The 16,513-nt window shown below is 33.5% G+C and overlaps 1 protein-coding gene across 2 annotated transcripts; it reads left to right on the top strand.

The window, feature by feature from the left end:
* The first annotated feature begins 669 nt into the window (after positions 1–669).
* LOC123538765 (lectin ADEL-like) lies at positions 670–16,307 on the top strand. Of its 2 annotated transcripts, none has more exons than XM_045323083.2 (5): positions 670–759; positions 11,772–11,836; positions 13,012–13,056; positions 14,697–14,791; positions 15,769–16,307. In XM_045323083.2, exons 2-5 carry the CDS (start codon positions 11,824–11,826, stop codon positions 15,880–15,882), a joined length of 267 nt encoding a protein of 88 aa, XP_045179018.1. In that variant the 5' UTR covers positions 670–759; positions 11,772–11,823; the 3' UTR covers positions 15,883–16,307. The 2 variants fall into 2 exon arrangements, with proteins under 2 accessions (XP_045179018.1, XP_045179017.1); XM_045323082.2 differs by lacking the exon at positions 670–759 and adding an exon at positions 11,272–11,562.
* The last annotated feature ends 206 nt before the right edge of the window (positions 16,308–16,513 follow it).

The following is a 16,513-nucleotide window of genomic DNA, read 5'->3' on the forward strand; positions in this document are numbered from 1 at the left end:
ACAACAAACAAGACAGCATACGCAGCACAAAATACAACATGGACAGAAAACAAGTAGAAAAAAGGGGCACCGCCTTGGAACGGCCAGTAACCTATATAAAGGAAACTGGGGGTTTAGGGTATGCAAACCTCGCTCTTATCCTATTTTCTACAAGTTAGACAACACAATGTAAATGAAATCATTCCCCGCTGAGAAAGGAAAAAATACCAGATCATATTAAGTAATACATAAAATTATGGTAAATCTAAGGTATAATTACACCAATGCATTCAATAACTTGTTTGAAGTCAGAGCACCAAGCGCCTAATTTTTAAGGAAACGACTAAGAAAGCTGCAAGACAAAATTCCACTCCATCTGTCCGTTCTATGTAGGATTTAGAAGAAAAGCATAAAGGAGTCTTAGACTTTATTAGTCACCGTATCATCAAATAGGAAAGCGTAGTGATTAACTGTAAAGGGGTCAATCACCATACATGCACTGTGCTTCACGATTTTCGCATTGTATCCTCTATTGATAATTTTTAACACATTTTACAAATATCTGATTACACCTTTACATCCAAGATTATAGATTTTAAATAAGATATAACTAACAAAGCAATTATCAATAGTAAAATGCATTTTTGTTAAAAACTTAAACAAAGAGGATTTATTTTTGTGTTAAATGCGGAAGTGTTCATTAGACGAGACTTTGTATGTAAAACTTAAGGGTGTTTCTACATCGACAATCAATTAGATAGGATATTTATCTAGACCCAGGTAACATTATTATTATTATTATTATTATACCAGATTTGTTGAGCGCCCTTTTCATATGTAATATACGTTCAAAGGCGCTTTACATTTAAACATGTGACACATCGCAGATATGTAGGAAAATAACAAAACATGACATATGCAATCACAAAACTGAAACTGAACAATTTGATTAAACACCTTTTTATAAATGATATTTTCAATGGCGTTGTACATAATAATAAAAAATAACAACAATATCATAAATGAACAATGATAATATTTACAGCCTTATTGTAACAAACAGCCATGACCGCACCCCCCACCCCTGAGGTCGTTTTACCCCTATTGCCAATACCAGTGCTTTAAACATCTGGTACACAGTTGGTATCTATGTGTTGTAGAAAATTTTGAAAAGGTGTGTTTTGAGAGCTCTTTTGAATGAATAAAGTGATGAATCTTTTCTGAGATTGTCAGGGAGAGAGTTCCATAGTTTTGCGGCGGCAACCCTGAAACTTCTATCCCCGTAGGTAACCAGTCGACTTTTTTGTGGCACAAGGGTTGTTGCTGCATTTGCTGACCTCAGATTTCTAGTTGGCACGTACACCTCCAGTAAGTCTCTCATATACACCGGCGACTGTCCATGCAAGGCCTTGAATGTTTGAATGAGAATTTTGTATTTGATTCTATCTTGTATTTGAAGCCAATGAAGATCTTTAAGGATTGGTGTTATATGTTCAAAACGGGTTGTTTTCGTAATAAGACGTGCAGCTGTGTTTTGGACATTTTGCAGTTTTCTCGTTGTTGATTTTGGCACGCCGTACAAAAGAGCATTGCAGTAGTCTAATCGTGAGGTCACAAGCGAGTTTATCAGGGTTTTTGTGGCTTCAGTTGTCAAATATGGTCGAATATGACCAACGTGTCGTATTTGGCCGTAGCATGTTCGAGTCACAGAATTAACATGATGGTCTATGTGCATGTTCGAATCAAGCGTAGCACCAAGGTTTCGAACAGTTTTTGATGGTCTTATGCTCGATTCGCCAACTTTCAGTTCTAGATTTTCAACATGTTTGGAGTGTTTTTGACTCGAAAAAAGAATTACTTCAGTTTTGTCTGCATTCAATTTTAACATGTTTGAATTCATCCATGAGATGATTTCTTTTAGGCACTGTTCAACTCGTGTGATTGTGGCTGCCTTTGATGCTTGGTCAACTGGTTTAAACAATAGATAGAGTTGGAAGTAACATTTCTATATACTTGGTAAATTTCATGTATATTGTAAAATATCGATAATTGGTTTATGTTTAACTCAATGGTCGTATTTTTGCACGTTTTCTTTGTGTTCTTTATATACGAGTGTACGAGTAAATGACTGTAAGGAAGTTTAAGGATATTCGTTTTTGTAGACAAAATCTGGATGTTAATTCATTTATCTTAACAGACATAGATGTGCCCTTTCATATGCATCTCTTCTGAAATACCTACGAGTCCTAGTTAGTAATACATAGAAGATCATTCATAATAACGTAATAATATGAGTAGTATGTAGTTAAATAACTAGCAATATTGTTATAATTATAGCCTAAACTTTGGTGGTACTAATAAAGTTATTTTGCCGCATCCCTGGCAACTACATTCAAATGTATATAAACGTCAAACAAATGATCAGAAATAAAGAAACAAAGGAAAGGATAATTTCAAGTGCATAAGCGTGATGCGATTTTGAATACACTTATTAATTATCACTGTGTTTAGGTTGAGTTCTCTAAATGAAATTTATTTAGGCCATCAGCGGAAACAAGCGTCCTTATATAATCATAAAAAGAATAACAACTCTATATTTCAAATTTTCTTCCACTATATCATATCGGAAATGTATTCAACTGGCAAGTGCATACATTGAAAATATATAACAACGAACATGAGAACAACAACAACAAATATTCCATATGAAGGCTCGATCCATATTTTAATGGAGCGTATTTCAGTTTGATGATCAAGACTAAAAACCCCAAAGGTACAAAACTGCGTCAAACCTGTGAGAAAAGACCATTCAGACTGATTTAAGGGGACGCATATTGCTACATTCACAGTTCATACAGCAATGCGGAAGGGGTGCATATTCAAGAAATCGATGGTGGGAAAATAAAAAACATATTCCTAAACTGATATAATACTGATGGACACCTGTAATATTCAGTATTTTGTGGATAAGGATGTGGTACTATGAATGTAATAGGAAAACAGAGGTGTTTGTGAAAGTACATTCAACACAAAATATTAAACTTTTGTATAAGGAAAAAACAGGTTTTTTACAATAACAGTGTTCCAAATAATGTTGAAGGGATGAGATTTTCTTTCTAACACACCAGGTTTGCTTAAACATGTAAAAATTTAACGCCACGTCAGTTCATCTCGGGATGGACGCCATATTTCTCATTGATAAAAAATGTAAACAAAAAAATCAGAGTGGGATTAGCATTGCAAGGGCATAACATGACATTCTACACAATGAATACCTTAGAACAGATATCTAAGATGCTACACAGGTCAGGCGGGTTAAATGCATAATGCCGATCACTTGAAATTCATCTTGAAAAGGTGGTTAATTTTAGTTTGTTTACATGGTTTTTAATTTTCCCACGACTTCTCGGCGATTCACTGCAAATGTATTACTGCGCCGGACGAAAGGTAACTCTAATAAACAACGGGAGACAACTTAGGTGTCAGCACGTGTACGCTTTTTAAAAAAAACATGTCGATGATTATAATTTCTTATCAAATAATGAATCCTATTCAGATATTCTTCTTTAATATTAGAAAATTATTAATTTCTGTGGACATTTGTCAAAAAATATTACCTACAGTGGACTACTTTGCGCATCAAACTGGTTTCCGCTTCAGTTGTGAGGCACTTCCGTTATACTTTTGACAACAATAACAAAACACAAAATGAATCGATAAAGTCACTTATAAACCGACTGCTACTTAAATTAGTGTAAGTAAAGTTGTTGTTACAACATTATACATGTTCGTTATGTTATGAGATAAAGTTTATCTTGAACTGCATAATCCATTAACTACGTTTACATGATATTGCATTTACAACTTATTTGACCCCATTTTTTTACGTGAATGACAGCATTCTCGTGCAACTCGTGCAAACAGAGTTATGAAAAGTATGGTGGAGAATTCAAGGACAAATTATAAATGACATTAAAATGAGGATAACTGTATATTCGTCCAGTTTTGATCATTGACATTCCTGCTGTGTATTAGTAACTTCTGTGAACAAGATTAGAATGTTGCTTTTGCACATATACACATTGATTGGACCTCTCAACAAAATTTCATACCTTATTTTAGGGATTTTTAAGACAGTACATTTTCAAAAGTTTGTTGAATGTGTTTTGATATTTAAGTGCATTGCAATTCATGAATACCAAGTTAAAAATTAATAATGGCAACATTTCTAGGCCTTTATTGTAAGCCACTAGACTTCTGTAATGATAAATGTTTAATGTATTAAGGGGAATATACTCTTTTAGTTTTGTAATGTGGCATTCCTTGACCACCGTATCTTTTCTTATGCACTACTTTGTAAACAAACTAAATAATGTGTTTTAGCTCACATATGCCAAATGAAAAGCAAGACAGTGAACTTATTTCACATTCTTTCTTTAAATTAGAATCTGTAGGACATTGATAAATGTTTGGACAAAGTGAAGCACTATTATTTTCGCACCAAAAAGTCTTAATTGTTGACTTTGAATGTACACAAGAAGTCTTATGTAATTCAACAATAACTTTCTTGTTTCAGTTTTTCTCATTTTTATTTTAGTGAGCAATCCTTTGTGTACTTATAACAGTTGAAACAGTATTCATTTCATTTACCAAAACCTTGTACTTTTTTGCAGGTAAATTTTATAATACCCCACCCACTTTTTTTCTAATTTCAAAGTATGCGTCCCCTTAATCTTGATAAAGTAGTTACCTTCGAGAAAACATCTTGATTGTCGAAAATTCAAAATCAGTTTGAGAGTTGTTAATTCACATCCATCCATTTGGGAGATATTTAAAAGATTATAGTTCTATAATCATAGTAATTGCGCTCAAAGATACACTTAGTCTATATATTTAAATAAATGCTAAATTTTGTAGTCTTCTTTTCAGTTTTATATGATGTGTCTTTAGTACTTCTCGCGAACTCAGATCATGATATTGTATTCCACGAATTAAACATTCAACAAGGGGACTTCAAGGTTATCATCCATCCACATACCAAGTAGGTTATGCAAATCACGTGCTGACCTCCCTTGGATATCGCAGGACATCGTTAGGAACACTAGGAAAAGGGATACACTTTATTCCAAGACAACTCTAGTGAAGGTCAAAAGAAAAAAAAAATACTCCTTTATTAAGCAAAACGAAACTGAAAACTTTGGTAAAGCCCCACTTCGTAGCAATTGTCAGATTCATACACACCAAGTCAGCAAGGCATTCATACTCAACAGTCAGTTTGAGTCTGTTTTTCCCGCCCACAGCCACTCAGCCTTATACCTAGGGTATTGAAAGAACTGCATAATGAAATTGCCCCTTTACTGACGGTCATCTTCCAACGGTCACTTGACACTGGCATTATTCCGAACGACTGGAAACATGCTGTCATAGCGCCGGTTTAAAAAAAAGGTCTGAAATCCAAACGCAGTATTTATAGGCCCATCTCCCCGACTTGTATAGCATCCAAAGTTTTGGAGTATATACTAGTTTCCAACATAATGTCATACTTTGATAACAACAACGTCCATAGACCACAACAACACGGCTTCAGATCAAAGCATAGTTGTGATACCCAGCTCGTAGTGTTTACCCAAGAAATAGCAGACAATCTGGAAAAAGGTCAACAAACTGATGTAATTATAATGGATTTTAGCAAAGCTGACAAACTAGATCACGATAAATTAGTACACAAACTCAAATACCTAAGTATCAATAATGTCACCACATGGGTTAAGTCATTTCTGAAAAAACAGATCTCAGCAAGTTCTTGTTGAAGGTAAAGTCTCAGAAAGGTTATCTGTCTTATCAAGGGTCCCCCAGGGCTCAGTTCTTGGCCCCTGCCTATTTCTCGCTTACATAAATGACTTTCCCAATAGCATCAAATGTTGAGCCCGTCTCTATTGATAACCTAACCATCAAATCCAAATCATCCAAAGAAAGCTTACAGCAAGACCTCTACTGTTTAGAAAAATGGGAAAAAGAATGGTCAATGGAATTTAATCCCGTAAATGCGAAGTTCTAAAAATACACCGTTAAAGAATTCCTGTCATATATCCTTACACCTTACATAACGCCCGACTCCAGTCCACTGACCATGCAAAATATATTGGTGTCACCTAAAGTAATAACGTAACCTGGTCAAATCATATAAATAACATAACATCCAAAGCCAGTACTACCCTCCGCTTCATCAAAAGGAATGTAAAGACTACTAACAGACAGGTTAAAGAACTGGCCTATAAAACCTATGTCCACCCCAAGGTCTAGTACTGTTCCACAGTCTGGCACTCCTGGCAAAAAAATCTCATAAAGTAGAAAGAGTACAAAGATCTGCAGCCCGCTATGATTTAATGATTACCAGTATACCAGTAGCGTCTCAGATATGTTAAAAGAACTATAAAGAAGAAATCATTCGTCACTTGTTATGTTATGAATAAGTGGCAGTGGACCATCATCATCTCACACAGACACAAAATGTAAACTACTGAATTCCCCAGTCCAAAACATTGTACCATGCGAATACCTTTTTTCCCAGGACTATCAGACTATGGAACAGTTTATCGACACACATCAAGTCCAGCCGAGTTTGCAGACATCTGTCAGCGGGCTGGACTCGCACTCTCTTTAATACTATAATCTACTGTTTTTAACTGTATACTTTGAGTCTTTTATCTTGTTATCTTTGCACATAACATTTAAGACTAAAACACTGTTTCTTGACAGCGCCTGCCAGTCATAATCGCTAGACGATTGTTTGGCAGTAGACAGTTGAAGTTGAACTCAAGGGTCACTATTCTGTTTTTCTTGTCATGAAGCAATACTTCGTGAAATGAACATTCTTTATAGTTTGTCCCTTGAAGATCAAGGTACTTGAAAATGTCATTGCGGATACTATGGCCTCTTTTTATTTTCTTCTTAAACAAGAAGGCCATAATTAAAATCTAAAGGCATTTAGTGAACATTTTCAACATGTTCATTTCTTCAAGTTTTGTAATGAAGTGATGGGCGAGCGTACATTTTTACTACACCAGAAATCTATATTGATTTTCAATACCTTTTAATTTAGTTTTCAACGGAGAAGTAAAGTACAAAAACAGATTCATAGTTAATTTCCAGATATTTTTTAAACACGATGATAGTTCACTAAATAAATTCCAATGAAATATTGCTCCAAATAGTATATCAATTCCACAATTTGATAATATCACGTTTCACTGTTAAATTTACACTTTATTTCTCAACAGTCACCTAAAATGCTCTGAGCTTCAACATTATCAAAGCCTTTTTATAAAACAAACATCTTCCCACCAACATGAAATTTATGAGATTTAGAATATAAATCACAAAAAATCATGAGCAAATAATGTACATAATAAACACATTTTAGGAGCATTGAACATATTTTAGAAGCAATAAACTACATAGAAACAGGAGCAATATGATACAGAATACGTGGAACAATGACATGACGCTTAAGGAGTTATTATATTATATTATACATAAGTGTCCTTTGTAACATTATTCGCAGTTCTCGACACGTTTGGCATATAGTTTATGTTGGCATCGAAAAATGATAAAGTGAGTATTCTTAAAAATGCAAGAAAAATGTAGATTTCATCCATTAATTCAAAAGAACTCAACGGTTAACTCCCTTCTGTACAATAGTTTTGGTTGTCTATGAGGATATCTCACAGTTTGTGCCACTGGTCACTTTCATAATACCCGCATTTTATTGATTCTGAGAGAAAAACAAAAAAGTACTAAAAAGTGAAAACCATTTGCTTTAAACTTACTTCAAACTTCGCTGCATACGTACTGCACTGATAAAAATATTCCTTTTGATAAGTCTGGTTCATGAACATATAAGACTTAAATTAAACATTCCACTTCTGTTCAAATATTTACTCCACAATGATATGCTTAGTTAAATATATAGCTAAATATATTCACGAAGGATGACGGGATATTTCCAGAACATTTTGGATACTGGACTAACTGGTTGTATCAGAGTGTCGTGTCAACTACAGAATTCGTTAGACAAAACTTCTCATTTAAGATCCATAAAATGCAATTACATTATATAATGAACATAAAAACTAATCCGGACATATAAATTAATTGCTTATACGTAATACTGCTAGTCACTACATGACCATCAACATGATGCCACATTTTAACTTTTGTCACCTTAAACATAAGCTTGTTATCCAAGATTTTACCAATATTTGAAATAACTTAGAAAAAATTGGACGATATATTTACAACTGAACGGAATTTCATGATGTTAATTGCAAATTCATGATGTTTGTTATTATGTATACTAAAAGTTCAATCAATTGTGCAATAAGTTTCAAAATATCATATTTTAAGTCTAACCAACTTTTGCTGTTGTATGCTAAAAAGATTTACAATTTGTGCATTTAAATATGGAAATGCTTCCGCATCATTCATAAATAATTACCTGGTGCGCATCACAGGTATTTATTTATGCTGTATCGAATGTGTAATTTAAGTAGTACATAATACTAGTATATAAAATTTTATGTAAGCAATAACTTACATGTTTAAAAGAAAATTTATCCTCTCATTATTGAAAGATAGATGCGACTACTATGGAAATGAAACCAGCTAATATGTTTGTACCATCAACGAACACATTGATCAGTTTAAACAGACACGGAAGAAAAATTAAAGTGATGCACACGACCCATTATATATTGTACAAATCGAGAGTTGAACGCAAATGTGTCGTAAAATACTCAGGTATACTAAAGCCATTTCATCTATTCAACTTAAGCATTTTTGATACTTACCTCAATGCATATTAAAGCAAAAATGGTAAATGCTAAAAATTAAAAACAGGTTTCAACGAAACTCTATCAAAACATCGTCTTGTAAAACATATTTTAAATGAAATGCCACAAGTGATTTGTTTTATAAAACCAGTAATTTATGATATTCATTCTTCAAAGTTGTAAGAACTTATAGCAAATATAAGTAAAGCTCTTTTTGTAAAGAAATCGCCATTTGTTATGTCAAAGCTCTTTTTTTATTTCATATAGCAGTAAGTAACAACTAGACCATTTAAAAGTAAAGGTTGGAAAAGTTTTTATATCACGTAATTTTTGTTTTGTTTTAGTCGAGTTTAACATCGCACAAACACAATTAAAGGTCACATGGTGATTTTCCAGCTTTGATGGTAGAGGAAGACCCCAGGAGCCCCTTTATTTCATCACGAGTGGGCACTTAGGTAGAACCACAGACCTTCCTTAAGCCAGCTGGATGGCTTCCTCACACGAAGAAGGCAACGTCCTAAATGAGACTTGAATCCACAGGGGGGAGGGGCAAACGATTCAAAGTCAGTGACCATAACCATTCGGCCACAGAGGACCCGAATTATGTAATAAACATATATATACTTTCAAACAGTAATTAAATTGATACTGTTATTGGTAATATGAGGGGTAGTTTTCTGTGTTTAGAAGTTCGTAGACATTGTTTTAAAGGAAAACATTGTTAGCATTTAACGATTCGGTTAATTCAAGTCAGTGCATATGGATTATTATTAATAAATTTACGTGCACTTTCAGTAATGAGTCTCATTTATATTTAGTACTTGTTGTATCGTTATTTAATTTTTGTGTACTCTCATTTCACTGAACGTGTTGAACATTTAGAGTAGGGCATGTATTGCTTATACGGTAACCATTGTATGGCAAATATCTATATTGTACGTTTGCATAAGAAAATGTAGTTTAAGCATGCCCTAAGAACTGAATTGGCATTTTGGGGATATTCTTAGTTATTATTTGACAGATATTCATCATACTGCCAAAAAAAGAATTTGTAAATTCAAATATAAAACCTTTATTTGATAAATTTGCAGAAAACCTGGCTGTGTTTACAATGAAACATTTCTGAAAGATCAGCCAGGCTTTAAATTTAGTCACGTTTTTTCTAGACCATAAGCTTAGCATTTGATTTCACGAATCTGAGTAATAATTATGTATGTGGTCAGCAAAGGCCCTAGAGGGAGAGTTAATGGCACTTTTTTCTTTGGTATAACTAAAATTATGTGGGTGATTTTCACCTGGTAAATATTACGGATTTTGACTGGCTGGCTGGTCAAGAGGCCTAATCATTTGTAAATAAGTGTTAGTAATGCTAAAACTGCCGATCTATTAATACATGGAATTGAAGAATGATGTATTCTGATTCGTTGGCAGAAAAATAAAGGAATTAGAATCTGAAAAGTAGATCCCTCGGAAGCAACGAGAACAAGGCAAACAGTGAAAATTGCAGACTCGGTTTGATTGAGTCTGTTCATGTGCAGTTATGGAAAATGCAACACTGCCCACGCCCCCTAACACCGGCTAAAGCAGTATTCAATCTTCAAATCTAAATGAGTCGAAATCAATTAGCCCGAAGGACCAGAAAATATAACAACACTGAGACGAAGTCGGGGCGACTTTTTACGGCTGCCACACAGCACGTTGTTGTGAAGCAAATGAAATATGAAAAGTAGAAAACAGTTCAGTCTTTGGTGAAAGAGGAGCCTAAGGATAAAGATCATATAATACATTTTCCTCTTCTTTTCTTCTCAGAACAGAAATTCACAACTCTGTGAAGTGATTCAATTCCTTTATTTATGAAGGAAAATGCATTGTAAAGTTGCAGTCTGCTGGTTTGAACAGTTGTCTATAACAGTGTATCAAAGATTTATAGTTAATTTACCCATTCTTCATATTTAATGAGGAAGGAATCAAAACCCCAAATAATTGAATTCTGTGTAACTATTTTATTCTGTCAATTTAAGGAGAATTTAAGACACGCTTTGGCATTTGATTGGACTCCCGCACAGCACACAAAATTTTGGCTAATTTGAAATACTGATGAGAGAGTCAAATCTGACTGAAGATAACAATAGAGTTTTAAATATTGTGTTAATCTTAACAGAATCCTGATGCATAGAATATTATTAACGGAGTACCATAGTATAGATTCCCTTTCTTTTCGTATGCTTGCTTGGTGTGTTCTTAAAAGAAGAATTTACTCCTACATATAGTAACTAGCAGCGTTGTCTTATTTTGCTGAAAACAGTTTCAAACTAAAAAAGACTCAGTTATTAATACGCGTCTAGATGCAGTTAATACACACGTCACTCGTCACAAGAGGTGCAGAGTAATAAATTTGTAAATAAATAGCTCTACTTATCTCAGCTGATATAAATAAGTTAAACATAAATCATGACGGATCTTAAAACTGATACAATATATTATACTACAGTGTGTAATATTTAGCTTTTAAGGATAAGGATTTGTCTATGTTGTATCGAAGTTAAACATAAAACAACATATTACCTTTGTTTAAAAAAACTCAAATAGCTGGAAATTAAAGCTCATTTTCGAATCTGATGAGGAAACACTTGTAATGGTAATAAGCACGAGCATAGACTGTTTTTTATCATTTACAAAAAAACAAAAGGAAATACAGGACATACTTAAAATCCGTTTGATGAAAAAATCACAATCTTGACAGGTATATCAGGTAAAAACCTTTATTTCAATGAATGTTTCTTTTCATTCTGAAACTTTAATTTGGTAGTGTATGTCGTATGAAGCGGACAGTTACGTATGTTTTCCAAATAATGATATTTTGTCAAGTATTAGTAATTTTTAATGAATTACGGAAACTCCAAATAATTATGCAAAATCAAGCGTTTTTTAAATATCAAAATATAAAGTTTTATATTACAGGTTGCTAGAAGAAATATTTTGCAGAAAAACAACTTAGAAAGACACGGAAACCATGAGATTGCTATGTAAGTTTTCGGCCAGATGTCATTAAAAAGCGCACATTGAAGTTAATATCTATTGTACGTGGGTCAAAGAATGGTTATACGTATAATGCAACAATTGTTATAAATTCTTAATAGTCTTAGATGATATTTATTTTTATTGTCAGTAAAAGGACGTTTATATTTCGTTTTGGCAAGGTCGACCTAATACTGTCTGGTTGTAAATTCTACTGATTTTGTAAGATTTAATCGGCTCCAGAAATGTAATTGGTATGAATATGTTTTTCCTATAATTATGATAATAGCTAAACTATTAAGACTATTTAGAATAAATTGTATAATTATATCTGTACATACTAGTTTTTTAAGGGTGAATTGGACGATTGCCTATATGTGTATGGGGCGGGGGTTTTCCTGCGGGCGTGGTTTTTTTTTTGTTTTTTTTTTACTTTGTGTGCTGGCTGGGAGTCGGGTTTGGAGCGGGTGATTGTATGCATAGCAATCTGACTGAAGTACTCGATCTTCTAAACGAAGGTCTGAGAATGACCCATTCACATTCGTCTTCTGTGTATTTTGGATTTCCAATATTGTTATTTTTATTTTCGCAAATCTATTTTTATTTGAACCAATCAGAGGACTTGTTCGAATGTCAAAGAGTACGAAAAATGTGCAGTCAATCCAGAGCTCGAACCCGTGACCCCTCGCTTATAGAGCAAGTGGCCTACCGACTGAGCTAACCGGCTATCTGACACATTACGACATAAGAATTGTAAATATCAAAAATCAAGTCTAACTGTAGATTTGCAAAATGTTGTAAGTTAAGCACTGATTGGTTAGCCATAGGGTCGTCAGAACGAGGCTATCAATAGCTCGTTCTCAGATCCTAAGCGTAGCGTAATAGGAGATGTACTTTAGTCCGATTGGTATGCATAGTTACATATTCATTTTCATTCTATCGTTTCAAGTGCTTTGGACATCTTACAATTTGTCAAGGATTTTCTGTTACTTACAACGGAATTAAGCTGTATTAGCATGTTAGTTGTTTTGCCAGTATGGAAGTCTCGTACAACGTTAATAAAAATGTTTTAGACTCAGACAGGGAACCCTTTTAAAGATTGTACAAGTGTACTGACAAAATCAATTTCACATAATTATATAACGACATTCACGATACTACATATATGCGCTTTATATTGCAGATTGTGCCGTTGTTGTCGCATTTGCTTGTGTATTCAGGAGAACAGGTAAATTCAAGTGATGCCCTATAGGATTTTATCATTTTGAACATATACAATATATGTAAAATATCTATATATATCGAAATTTTATTTCAACCTTTTCAAATAAATATACAATATTTCAGAAAAATCATTAATGCTACCGGTATTGTGTGTCTTTTTCTGTATGGTGGAAGAAAAACATTATTATTTTGGTATAATATACAGCTGTAAAGCTGTATATGGATTTACAATTTCTAAACCATCCAAATAATTTATTGGAGAGTTTACGATATGAACTTTCCAAAGGTGTACAGATTAATGTAGTTTATGTAAGTATAGACATTGAAACGATCGTTTAACAACACAGCAGAAATTTACGCACATCTTGTTTAAAGAGATAAAAACTCAGTATAGAACTGACGGGAAATATAATATAATTAGCTGTGAACGATGGAATGGTAGCTACATGTTCAAATCTTTATTACTTTTATCCAAAACACAAATGTTCTTTGACTGTAACTTTATCAAAGGAGAGACAACCCCTCCAGCTTCGAATTGTGTCTATGTAAGGACATCTTTGTGTGCAGATGATCGGTTTAAATTTCCCGGTTTTATTTTGCAACTGACTGTTCGAAAACGGTGCCTCAATGTGTTCCTTAAAGTATTTGCGTTTATCCTTTTGTTTGTTTGTTTTCCTCTCTTTTGTCTAATCTTCCATACATACGCTGCTGTAAGTTTTTCTTTCTTTTGAACAGGGGCTTTTCTTATACTGCCTTTGCCCTGGTCATATGCCATTCTAGCACCTGTATAATGATAAAAGCTATCATCATGGACAGTGCATAAATCAACATTATTTTTTTTCTTATTATCCAGGAGGTTTTTAATTCTTTTCATACAGTCTTCAAAATGCATATTCTGTTTCAATGAAATAAATAGAAGCACCTCAGTGTTATAGTGACGGTAAGAATGAACTTACGTATATTCTTAGAGAAAAACTCCAAGATTGAATTTTACAAATGTACTTTATCAAACTATTAGCCATTGCCTGAGTCCACTTACAACATTAATATACACATAAAAAGTGAGAATGTTCTAGTTGGAATACGTTGAACGTATTCATAGCAAGTATATTTTAACAACAAACATTTAACTTTATAAGAAGAAAAAAAAAACAGTTCCGTTGATTGCAAGAAGTTCTTATGCCAGTTCCTTCTATGTTACTTATAGGCATGCTTTAGGTTAGTTAACCCAGATTCATTCTTGTTATCCTATGGTCTGATATTTTACAGTTGCTATCACACTACAAAATTTCAAAAGGATTTCACACAGTGTATTCTTCATCTTATTACTGAGGAAATGCTATTTATATCATAGACAATGCCACTTAAGAAGCTAGTTATTTTAGATACACCTTCGTTAAATTGCAACCAATGCAAACTAATAAAATAGAACTGAAATACCGTTAGAAAAAAAAGTTACATGAGGCAAACTTATAAACCTTAAAAAAGCATCTGATATATCCCGATTACTAAAATTTATCTCATTTGACGGGCAATTTCAAACTATTATGGTCAGTATATCCGCAAACATGCAAAAAGATAAGTAATTGAAAAAATATCTAAATCCTTATGTTTTCTTATTGATTTATTTCTTAATTTCTTCAGATGGACATTATGTACATTGTGTGTCTATACAATGCAACAGTTGGCAGTACAAACTTGCTGTTTGCAGGGCTGAACAATACATCAACAGTATACATGTATGTATATAACAATTTCTATAACTACTTCTCAAGCCCCTGCACATGTATTATGTATTAAGGACTATGTATGTCTACGGTTTTGCAACGTATTGAACGGCAAAAAAACGCAGAGAAGGCATATTAGATATGTTTTAGATATACACATTACGACCTTTTATCCAGACATGTTTTTTTCACTGTTCAGAACAAACATCGGCTTTCAAAAAACGTAGCATATACCACCTTAAATGTCCCAAGAGCGTATAGTAGCAGCACATAGGAAAACGTATTCATCCGCAGTGAAAACTTAACACTGAAACGCCATGTAAACGAACCTCCAGGCGATACGAAATAAAACGTTGTGGAAACCTACTATGAGCCTAAATAAAACATAATTTTAATAAAACGGGGCAAACATTTGGTATTCCTTAGGTGTGGGAAACGTAGTAATATCTAATCCAAAAAAACCGTAAAGGGTGGTTGGAGTGTAATGACTTCATGATTCTTTTTATGTTATACAATGAAGCTTATTCTGAGTATGGCTAAAATATTTAAGACCACTCTATTGTACATTCAAATCCTGATACCAAGTACAGTAACGTTGTCTGATTGTGCTATTGTTTAAGTGACTTGTCAGCATAATATCTAGTTCCTAAGGAATGCTACAAAAATATACCTTTTATACATCTGGATATTAAAAATTTGAGTAAACATATCATAATGATTATATCTTAGCCAGTTTTTGTTCTCAGTGTGCAAAAAAAAAATGTACCTAAGTGTAGTAGAAAAGCTAAAATTTTGTTTCTGACTGTTGTTACCGGCTAGTGCTTTACATACCCAACATAGATCTTTGCAATTACGGAAAGTTTCACATATAGCTGTACTGTAAGATGTATCCAGAGCTTCAAACACATTAGAAAGAAATCACATAACACTTGTACAATTAAAGCAACTGTACATATTTGTGTATTCAGATGTTTTCTACTAAATTTCAGTTGGTGGCAAGACACTCTGTGAGTACATGTGACATCGAACAAAGCTATGGGTTTTTTGGACAATACGTTTGGGTAGATCACGGATGCCGCGCAACCTTTAAAATATGTGCTTAAACAATAAAATTGAACGATGTATCTAAGAAGAAATAAACACTTGTCAATATTCAATGAAAATTCAACAGGACCTGTCTAATATCTAGTCTTCCTAATTGCAGTGATACAAAATATGCGACCGTTTATCGTTTAGCTTGTGATTTGTGCAGTCATGTGTTTCGTAACAAAACAAAATGCTTAGAAATGAAACTGTATGAAAATTTACAGTTGCAAGGCAAACAAAGCTTACTTTCACAAAAGTATAATCGTTAATAGTTTCTAATAAGAATGATTCTGTGAATTTCTGAAACCAGAATGCTGCTTTCATATTTCTAAGACTTTGCGATATATGAATATGTACCTTTAAGTAGAGATGTACCTTTTTTGAAAATACCAAAGTAGTCCCAGTTATCAATAAAGTAAAACATATAAATAAATTTCAAGACTTATAATTCTTTGTTTTGTATGATCGTAACTCCCATTCTGAAGGTAAAACACGTTTTTACAATCAAAAAATACTGTCAAAAGCACAATTGCAGTCAGAGTCATAATGCCGATTGTGATTAATGCGCCAGTATTTGACTTAGCTTTAAAGACACTGATTGTTGTATGCGAGGTATGTGGCCTATGGGAATGATACGGTTTTCGTATG

Source organism: Mercenaria mercenaria, unplaced genomic scaffold (genome assembly GCF_021730395.1).
Source record: "Mercenaria mercenaria strain notata unplaced genomic scaffold, MADL_Memer_1 contig_3315, whole genome shotgun sequence".
In the NCBI taxonomy this organism is placed as follows: domain Eukaryota; kingdom Metazoa; phylum Mollusca; class Bivalvia; order Venerida; family Veneridae; genus Mercenaria; species Mercenaria mercenaria.